The sequence below is a fragment of the Oryza glaberrima genome, chromosome 8 (genome assembly GCF_000147395.1).
Source record: "Oryza glaberrima chromosome 8, OglaRS2, whole genome shotgun sequence".
Lineage (NCBI taxonomy): Eukaryota > Viridiplantae > Streptophyta > Magnoliopsida > Poales > Poaceae > Oryza > Oryza glaberrima.
The window spans coordinates 18,771,449-18,781,533 of NC_068333.1; the positions used below are offsets into that span (position 1 = coordinate 18,771,449).

The 10,085-nt window shown below is 47.9% G+C and overlaps 1 protein-coding gene, 1 long non-coding RNA gene and 1 pseudogene across 3 annotated transcripts; 1 reads left to right on the forward strand and 2 right to left on the reverse strand.

Moving 5' to 3' along the window:
• Nucleotides 1-1,755: 1,755 nt before the first annotated feature.
• On the forward strand, nt 1,756-4,912 carry LOC127782348 (probable arabinosyltransferase ARAD1). 2 transcript variants are annotated; one of them, XM_052309519.1, is made up of 3 exons: nt 1,756-2,145; nt 2,294-3,495; nt 4,212-4,912. In XM_052309519.1, the coding sequence occupies exons 2-3, from the start codon at nt 2,464-2,466 to the stop codon at nt 4,722-4,724; spliced, it is 1,545 nt and encodes a 514-aa protein (XP_052165479.1). In that variant the 5' UTR covers nt 1,756-2,145; nt 2,294-2,463; the 3' UTR covers nt 4,725-4,912. The 2 variants fall into 2 exon arrangements, with proteins under 2 accessions (XP_052165479.1, XP_052165478.1); XM_052309518.1 differs by having other exon boundaries at nt 2,414-3,495.
• Nucleotides 4,913-5,503: 591 nt separating this feature from the next.
• LOC127782351 (uncharacterized) lies at nt 5,504-7,416 on the reverse strand. Its single transcript, XR_008019165.1, has 3 exons — nt 7,012-7,416; nt 5,886-5,942; nt 5,504-5,616 (listed from the first exon to the last, which is right to left on the reverse strand). It is a non-coding gene; the product is annotated as an uncharacterized LOC127782351 (long non-coding RNA).
• Nucleotides 7,417-7,601: 185 nt separating this feature from the next.
• On the reverse strand, nt 7,602-9,471 carry LOC127782803 (uncharacterized; annotated as a pseudogene).
• Between the last annotated feature and the right edge of the window lie 614 nt (nt 9,472-10,085).

Genomic DNA, 10,085 nt, shown 5'->3' on the forward strand with positions numbered 1-10,085 from the left:
AATACCTTACTTCCTCTGTTTTATTAAAAAATAAATCTAACACATAATATGACGCGTTGTAATCCTACGAATTTGGACAGCATGTGTCTCCTTCGGTCCTAGTACTATCTTCCAAAACACTATGACCAGTTACTCTGTGATTGTCTAGTTTGTTTAATTTGTTTCTTGAGTGAATTACAGTCATTGAAAAAGTAGGTATCATATTTTTTATGTAAGATTTACTATTTCTTAAAATTTATATTAAAAATTTTGGTATCTCTCGAGACCATAAAATATCTCATGTAATTTCTTTGCACCACATGCTCTAGCTTTTGTTAATCTCTTGCAAATCACGATAGATTTGGTTTTTTCCATAGTGTACATGATTGTGCCAGTTCACGTGGATAGTGATGCTGATGCCTACGTCAAAGATGGACTTGACAGACTTAAATACTCTGTCCGTCCTATTTTAAGTTTAGTTATGGATTTTTATGTACAAGACTGTTCGTCTTATTTAGAATTTTTTATGATATTTTTATTGTTATTAGATGATAAAACATGGATAGTAATTTATGCGTGACTTATTTTTTAAATTTTTTTATAATTTTTAAATAAGACAGACAAACGTTGGACACGAAAACCCACAACTGCATTTTAAAATGTGACGGATGAGTTTTTTTTTTTGCACAAACATCACCTCTTTGGACATAGTATAAGTGTTAGCACGTCGAAAGGAAATGTTGACGGTTTAGGACCTGTTTGGCACAGCTCCAGCTCTCTCTCTCTCTCTCCTAGAGCTGGAGCCCAGCCAAATAGTTTCACTCCACCTAAAATCGGAGCGGAGCTTGGTGAAGCGCTCTCACAAAATGAACTAGAGAGATGTAACTGGGTTTAAGCTATTTTACAACTCCACTTCAGACACAACTATTGTAGCTAAATTTAGGAGTTACAGCTCTACCAAACAGATCATTATTATGCCAATAAGTATAGTGGAGGTGATTGGTGAGAAGGATAGGGATGGGTTGAGGGGAAGAGACAAATATACTAAGTTTCGGTGAAATTGTTCGGAAAAGTAAAATACTACCTCCGTCCCAAAATAAGTGCAGCCATGGGAATCTGTATCCAATGTTTGACCGTCCGTTTTATTTGAAAAATTTATGAAAAAATTAGTCACACAAAGTACTATTCATGTTTTATCATCTAATAACAATAAAAGTACTAATCATAAAAACATTTTAAATAAGATGAACGGTCAAATGTTAGATATAAACAGTGTAAAACTGCACTTGTTTTATGACCTTGTGACGGAGGTAGTAGACTTTTTTTTTCTAAATCAAAACCACATGATAAATTTAAAACCCCACAGATGCATGTGGTTGGTCTATGTTTCTTTGAGCCGTGTTAGGAGATGCACGCGTGCGTGTATGAATATGAGTGTGGTGTTTAGTATGTGAGCGTGTGTTTGTTAAAACAAATTTATAGTGAACAGAAACTCATCGCCATCAAATCACATGCCACAACGAAACTCAATTCCTGACCAAAACAAAGAAGAGAATTCTCAAAATATTCGGTACTAGTTCGTTATTAGCAATGTCAAAGCCAACATTAGTTGGGTGAGCCAAACTTAATTAATTGAGAAGCACTAACCAAATAAATCTTCATGAAGCCGTGTTCCCGGAATACTAGAGTTTTGGACTGACGTCTAATATCAAAACACTGATCCTTAACATGTACTCTATCAAAATGATCTCGAAGTCTCGATATCCTAAGTACACTTTGCTTGTTTTTTAGATGTGCGAATTCCAACTCGGTTGACGACTACTAGGAGAGTACACGGGCTCACAGTTGTGCCGCGAGTATCTGACTGATTTTATCTTGACAAAGTCCGTTGCGATCCCCATATTCCCATCCGATTTTCCCGTCGAGCCCTGCAGAAATCTTTCAACAGAAACAGCGAACTAGTAGTAGATGTCATCAGGGAAAAGAAAATGAAAAAAAGAACAAAAAAAACAGAACGAAGACAGCGGCATGCATCGCAGCATAGGCCGGTCAAGAAGACGATGGCCCTGACGAGGCGCCTCCTCATCGATCTTTCGTCAAGACGCCGCCTTTTCAACGCCGGCAAATTCTCCACCACGCACAAGAAGAAACCAGTGCTCCATGAAGGTATAAATTTAGTTATAATTATTAATGTTGTTGTGTTGGTTAGAGAATATATATAGATTTAGTTCCTCTGATCCCTGCCATGATCGAGTTAATCCGTTCTTGGATGACGAATTAACTGACGACCGCGGCTCAATCGATCGATCTGCAGAGAGGGAGCAGGGGTGTTGTTGAAATGGAGCAGCAGCTCGTTTCTTTGATTTGATCTTTGGCAGTAAGTAATTCGGGGTTTGAATTTATTTTTTTTTGTTTTGGGCGAATTTCATTCCAGCGGTGAGTTTGGCTGGATTCTTGCGCTGCTCGCGCGCGCTGGTGTCGTGGATGGTGGCGGAGAGGAAGATGCAGCCATCGCCGGCGGTGCCGCCGGCGGCGGAGCACCGGAGGCGGGCGCTGCTGCGCTACGTGGTGTTCCTCGCGGTCTCCCTCCTCGCCTTCTCCTGCTGGGCTCTCGTCAGCTCGCGGATCGACGGCGCCGTCCTCGCGGCGACCGCCGGCGGCGAGCATGACGACAACGATGGCATTATTGTTAGAAGCAGCACCCAAGCGGAGATGCCAGCGAGCGGCGGGAACGCGACGTCGCGCGGCGCCGTCGAGGTGGGTGTGGGTACTCCGGCGGCGATGATCACCCGGCAGCCGTCGTCGGGAGAGACGACGACGACGGCGGCGTCGGCGGCGACGTGCGACGCGGAGAGCGCGCTGCTGAGGGTGTACCTCTACGACCTCCCGCCGGAGTTCCACTTCGGCATGCTGGGGTGGGACGGCAAGGCGGCCGGCGCGGCGTGGCCGGACGTGGCCGGCGACCCGCGCGCCGTGCCGCGCTACCCGGGCGGCCTGAACCTGCAGCACAGCGTCGAGTACTGGCTCACCCTGGACATCCTCTCCTCCACCACCTCCGGCGACCACCGCCGCCGCCGTCCGTGCACCGCCGTGAGGGTGACGAACGCGAGCCTTGCCGACGTGTTCCTGGTGCCGTTCTTCGCGTCGCTGAGCTACAACCGGCAGTCGAAGCCGCCGCACCGCGGCCATGGGAGCGGCGGCCGGAGCGACAGGCAGCTGCAGGGCGAGCTGGTGAGGTACCTGGCGAGGCGGGAGGAGTGGCGGCGGTGGGGCGGCGCGGACCACCTCGTCGTGCCGCACCACCCGAACAGCATGATGGACGCCCGGCGGCGGCTCAGCGCCGCCATGTTCGTCCTCTCCGACTTCGGCAGGTACCCGCCGGACGTCGCCAACCTGAGGAAGGACGTGATCGCGCCGTACAAGCACGTCGTCCCCTCCCTCGGCGACAGCGACTCGCCGGGGTTCGAGCAGCGCCCCATCCTCGCTTACTTCCATGGCGCCATTCATAGGAAAAATGTAAGTTCGAGAAACACCCAGGGTCTTCTGGCTAGCTCCACAAGGTGGTGTGCTAGATGACCTGGATTCGAAGTCTCACCCTTTCTAATTATTTGATATTAGGTCATTTTCCTAATATTCGCGTCTTTTTGTAAAGATGTAAGTTCGCCACCAAATCAAACTACTACTTCCTCCACCAAATCAAAGTAGTACTTCCTCCGTTTTTAAATACACGACGCTATTGACTTTTGGAAAATGATTTTTGCTCACACAAAATTTAAAAATTAAATCATAGGAAAGATATAAGTTTGTCTTCGACTCAAAGCACCATTTCCTCTGGACATGAAAATATATCGTTCTGGAATACTTATTCATGATTTGGAGTTGATTTAAAATCTATGCCCCTGATTGCTACAGTTTCAACTCCAAAAGATTTCTGGAGTTGGGTTTTTTCTAGCTCCAAAAGTAAATTGGAGTTGGAGCTACTGGTAGATTATGGTTAGTAGTGTGAGACATTTTGTTCATATTTTAATTTTAAACCAAAATAAGAGGATTAAGCCACTTCAAACTTTAATTTATAAACTCTATTTTCTACCAGAGTCTAGGGCTCAACCATTGCAAGTTCTTCTAAAGGACTATGGTCAAATATAGGTGGTATAAAACACTGAGTTGCCACTGTCTAAGTGAGTTGCACACTTGCACTGAACTTTTCAGCCAAACTGTAATGTTCTTTTCAGGGTGGAAGGGTTCGTCAGAGGCTGTACCAGCTGATCAAGGACGAGAAGGACGTCCACTTCACCTACGGCAGCGTCCGTCAGAACGGCATCAGGCGCGCCACCAAGGGGATGGCCTCCTCCAAGTTCTGCCTCAACATCGCCGGCGACACCCCCTCCTCCAACCGCCTCTTCGACGCCATCGTCAGCCACTGCGTCCCCGTGATCATCAGCGACGACATCGAGCTCCCCTTCGAGGACGTCCTCGACTACTCCGACTTCTGCGTGTTCGTCCGCGCCTCCGACGCCGTCAAGAGGGGCTTCCTGCTGCATCTCCTCAGGGGGATCTCCCAGGAAGAATGGACGGCAATGTGGAGGAGGCTGAAGGAGGTTGCACACCACTTCGAGTACCAGTACCCTTCGCAGCCTGGTGACGCTGTTCAGATGATCTGGGGAGCTGTAGCTCGGAAGATGCATTTGGTGAAGCTGCAACTTCACAAGCGTGGTAGATATCAGAGGACACTTTCTGAATCATAAAAGGTTAGGGTAGCAAAGCATGGAGGAGATTCAGAGCTATAGGTTGCAGTTTTTGATCAATAATTTTCATGTGGCTGGTAAAGTTCTATGGTCATTTTGCAATCTAAGTTGCAAGGACTATGTGCAGCCAGTCTTTGTCCAAGAGGTAACTATTAGACAGTTAGTTATAAATTATATTATTCTTATTAGTTCTTTTATCCCCAAAGAAAGAAATAATGATTTGAGGAAATACAGTAATCTACATGATTCAAACAAACATGGCGATAATAAGATGTGATAAGGTTATAAATGTTCAAATTGCACCGATCGCTTTTGATGTTAACCTTATTGTGAACCAGCCAACGGAAAAGAAGCAAACGCAGGATACATGTTGGTGACAGCAACATATTTTGGAAAGCTAAGCTAAAACATGAACATATGGAGATTTCGCGTACACTTTTTCATTCAAAACCACACTTGATTACTGCAGTACGTCGTCATTCTTTTCCACTAAAAACTTTTTACAGATATATCCATTACGAAATAATTAAGAAACACAAATGAAATAGAAAAGAAGCATCAAACAGACAAGTTTAAAAACAAGTAGAAAGCACCAAAAAACCTTTAGCGCCTGGCATCAACTGATCCATCATATCTTGGATGATGTTCTTGTTGTCTCTGATCCTCCCTACATGATGAAGCATCAACACCTGTTGTGTATTGGATCTGAACCCCTCCGAACCCTTCTTTCACTCATTCTGTTGGGATCAGCTGATGAAGGACTTGCTGAGTACCCGCCATTGTTGTTGAGATTGGCAGCATTACTTTGAGCAAGCACCCGCGGCTTCTTCTCGGGCACTTCATCCTCTTCCCTTCCGAAGGCAAGACTAATGCCTTTCAAGCCATACACCTTCTGCTGATGAGATAACAGCAACAAGCATAGAAGAACAGTTAGCAGCCTATTGGCAGACAATGCCATTTCCCTTTCCCCTCCAATGCTTTCCCTGTTTTTGTAGGGAAGCCAGCAGCAATTGCTGCTCCTATATATGAGCTGAGAGGGTCCAAAGAAATAGCAGCAGGCAATTTAGATTCTGTCACAATCATATGCATGCCGCTTGAGGGGAATTCAAGGCTGTTTTAGAAGGTTCTGACAGGCATGAATAAAGAGATGGTGACATAAACCTTGGGAAGCTAAGAATCTTTACACCGGTTCCCTGGTCTCCTCCCCTAGTCCCTGTCCTGCACACCAAGCAACCCTTGTAAAGAAGAGAAGTGTTGGGATAGGGCATTTAACAAGCTCAAGAACTATTGCTTTATGCTTTAGAAATTCCCCTTTGAATCAAGAAGCTCCCAACCCCATGCAAACTAACAAGGAACAGAGAAAACATCGATACTTAGTTCATTGTGCTAAATGATCCTTTCTCTTAAGTAGTTGTCCTAAATGATGCCCCCTTTTTTTAAATCTTGTTGATCCATGGATTTTTACCCTCAAACCGAAGTTTCAAAGAACAGCAAACAGAAAAGATCACCCATTGCAACGTCCAATCTTCTTTTCTTCATTCAAGTTTAAGCTGCCTCTTTGCACATTATAATATTATATCGCCCACACACATGATAGCATGCTGCTTGGGGCACTACTAAAGCTCTAATTCTCTTTACTTTAAACAAGAAAAGAAGTGAGTTCGCATGGTGCTGCTTGGTGGAATGCACAGGGTCCTAACCAAGCAATTCCAGCTCGAGGGGCTTTGTTCTTTAACTTTGCACTGAAGAGTAAATAAAGCAGAGAACAAAAAGGAAGAGCAGCCATCCATTGGGTGAGGCCGTGAGGCTGCTTTCTTTCTCTCTCTCTGCTGATGAGCTGATATTTTATCAGGAGGATAATGCTACCAGTGTTGACGAAATATGTATTAATAAGAGACAAATTGTTCGTTTATTATCTAATACTTTTGTTGCTACAAGGCTTACAACAGAGCTTTCGTTCTCTGAACTTGCTTTTTAATATTTTGCACAACGTGAGCAGCAGTTGCCTGATGCAATAAGTTCAATATTGGAGGATTTTATCAGCAATCGAATCTAGGCTTTCTCTGAAATAATTTATGATGCAAGCCTGCTAGTGACGAATTATGATGACAAGCACAATGTTGATGCTTTACTGATTACCAAATAGAGCATTATTATCAATGATACAGTGGCATTTCTTCTGCAAAGCACTAAGATCCAAACTGATCGGATTGGATCAGTTCTAAAAGGTATCAGGGCGCATTCAGATCATCATAGGCTAAATTAGAAAATCATCATCAGTGATTACCTCAATCTCCAATGGGACAACCGCAATCAGTCGGCGGCGGCGTCGTCCTCCTCCTCCGTTGCCGCCGCACAAACTCGCGGCTCGCGCGCGGCGGTTTGCCTCCGCCGCCGGAGTAGACCCAGCTAGCGCGTTCCTCTCAGCCGCCACCACCTCCTTCTCTTCGTCGTCCACGCACTCCTAGACCTCCGCCTCCACCGCCACGGCCAGGAGTTCCATCCGCCGCCCTCCCCCGCGATCCCCGTTGCCCATGCTGACGCATTCCGCCGCCACGCCGACGCCGAGCGCCTGTCCCGTCCGCATCGCCGTCGCGACGGACGAGGAGGAGGAAGCGCAAGTTCGGCGGCGTGTGCTTCCCGAGGAAGCTCTTCGCGGCCGCGGCCGCGGACGCCGGCGCCTCTCCTCTGGCCGGCGCTTCACCGGAGCAAGCGGTCCCACCGGTCAGCGAGGCAGAAGTTGTCCATTGGAGGTAGTTTCTCATAAAAGCCCTCGGATTATCTCGTATTAATGTTTGGCCCGTCAGAATTCGTTCGAGGCCTGAAATTCGTTGACGGGAACTAAATGTGCCAAATTTATTTGTGGGCCGAATTGAGTGACTGAAAAGGAAAAAGTACACTGAAGGTCCTTCAACTTGTCATCGAGTTACAAAATCATCCCCTAACCGTAAAACCAGATATCTGACATCCCTAAATTTACAAAACCGTTCACTTCAAGTCCTTCAGATGGTTCTGACCCTAGTTTTATCTGACATGGCGGCTGAGTCAGCGTAAGCCCCACATGTCATGGTGCCACATCAGCACCCTCCCTCTTTCCCCTCCTCTCTCTCTCTCACTCTTCTCCCCTCGAGGAGCACGGCCAGCACAGGAGGAGTGCCAGCGCAACAGGCGCGTCCGGTGGCCGGTCAGGGAAGAGGGCCGGCGCAGCCTTCGGTGGCGGGGAGGAGGCCGGTGCGACGGGCAGCGGGCGGTGGCCGGCGAGGGAGGAGCGCGGCTGAGAGGAGGGCTGGTGCGACGGGCGGCAGTCCGCGACACGGAGCACGACGACGACTCGGGTTCCTCCCGTTGGCCCTATCCCAGCCGCTGCTCGGAGCCGCTTGCCCGCCACGCCCCCCGTCCCTCTGCTTCGCTTCCCCCACCTCTGCTCCGCCCGCGCACGAAGCCACCGACGACGAAGAGCCCGAGCGGCGCGGAGTCGTCGGCGCTGCCGCTCCCCATTTGCAGCCGCGCTCACCTGTCGCCGCCGCCTCTCCATAGCCGCACTCTCCCACCGACGCCTGCACTGGGACGGGGCGTAGGAGGTCGATGAAGACGAACGGACGGCAGATTTTGCACCTGTACATCTTCATGGGAACGAACCATGAATGTAGACTCCTCTTCACTGTTGATCCGTTCGTCGTCAAAATTCAATCTAGTTAAGCAAGTCAATTCATACTGTAACAACATAATTTCTGACAAGAAACGGAATTTCTTGTTTCTGCAAATGCAAGCACAATAAATTTTGTTCAATTCATCCATTTGAAACAAGAAGATGTGGAAAATTTATCATTACCTTAGTTTCAGTTGTGCAATTCCAAAACAGTCTATAACAAAACAACCCAAATACACAAAGTTTTAAACATGTACTTCCTCCGTTTCACAATGTAAGTCATTTTAGCATTTTCCACATTTATATTGATGTCAATAAATCTAGAATATATTTATCTAGATTCATTGACATCAATATAAATGTGGGAAATGATAGAATGACTTAGGAGGGAGTAACTGAATTCGTTCATGAATGCTATGCATGTTAGTAACTTCGGAGTTTTAGACAAGTAACTGATTTTTTTCTGCCTGCGCAAATGCAAATGCAAGTTCACTGATTCAGATTAAAGTTCGCGAGCAGCAGCAGGAGCAAGCCCTGGAGAACGGCAAGGCAAGGCAACGCGGCTGCGACGACGCGCCCACGAGTAGTGGTGTAGCGCGGAGACGAACCTGTCCATGAAGCGCCCGTGGCCGCCGCCGGCTGCGCCGTCGTCCCCGGCCGCGTCGAACATGGCGTGGCGCAGCCAGTGCACCGGTACCGCCTCCCCCGGCCTCCTTCTGGGCATGTCGGCAACCGCGTCGGCGTCTCCCGGTCGCTTCGTGACGGCGCGGCGGCGGCGGCGGCACCCTCCGCCACGCACTCGCCCGCCGCCGCTCTGCTCCGCCGGCTGCCGTGCGCTCGCACGCTGCCTCCGCCGGCTGCCGCTGCCGCTGCCGCCCGCTGCTACTCCCCGCGGCAAAGAGAAGAAAAAAAAGAGAAAAAAGAAAGGGGAAAGACGGGATACGAGCGTCGTCGCCGCCGCCGCGCGCTCGCACGCCACCTCCGCTGGCCACCACTCAGCCCCGCGTTGCCCGTAGCCGCCATCACCGCAGAGAATGGAGAGAGAGAGATGAGGAAGGGAGAGAAGAGAGCAAAAAAGAGAGGAGGCTGATTTGGCATCCTGATACGTGGAGCCCACTTAGGTCCCATGCTGACTTAGCCGCCATGTCGGATAAAACCGGAGTCAAAACCACTAAAGAATCTCAAATGAACGGTTTTTGTTAGTTGAGGGACGCACAGTTTTGTGTTTAGGGGACGATCTTGTAACTCCATGACAAGTTGAGGGACCTTCGGTGTACTTTTTCTGACAGAAAAAAGGTGGGTTAAATTCGCTGGTGGGCCGAATTTGTCAGCGATAATTAGGTGGTCCAAATTCGTAGCTGCGCCGAATTCGTTGATGGAAATTACGTGGGGTAAATATACTCTTGGATCGAATTCGTTGACATGAATTCAGTGGGGTCAAATTTGCCCTTGGGTTGAATTTGTTGGGAGAATTAAGTGGTCCAAATTCGTGGGCTAACTTCGTTGAGGTGTGAAGATTAGATTGTGGGCGAAGTTCGTCCATTAATATTTTTGGGCCAATTTACTTTTGGGCTGACTTCATTGACGGGAAATATGGGCCGATTTTATTTGTGGCCGTGGTTAACCGAATTTTTTAAGGGAATTTCATGGGCTGAATTCAGTCATGGTTTTTGGTGGGCCAAATTTATTGATGAGAAATTAGTGGGCCGAAT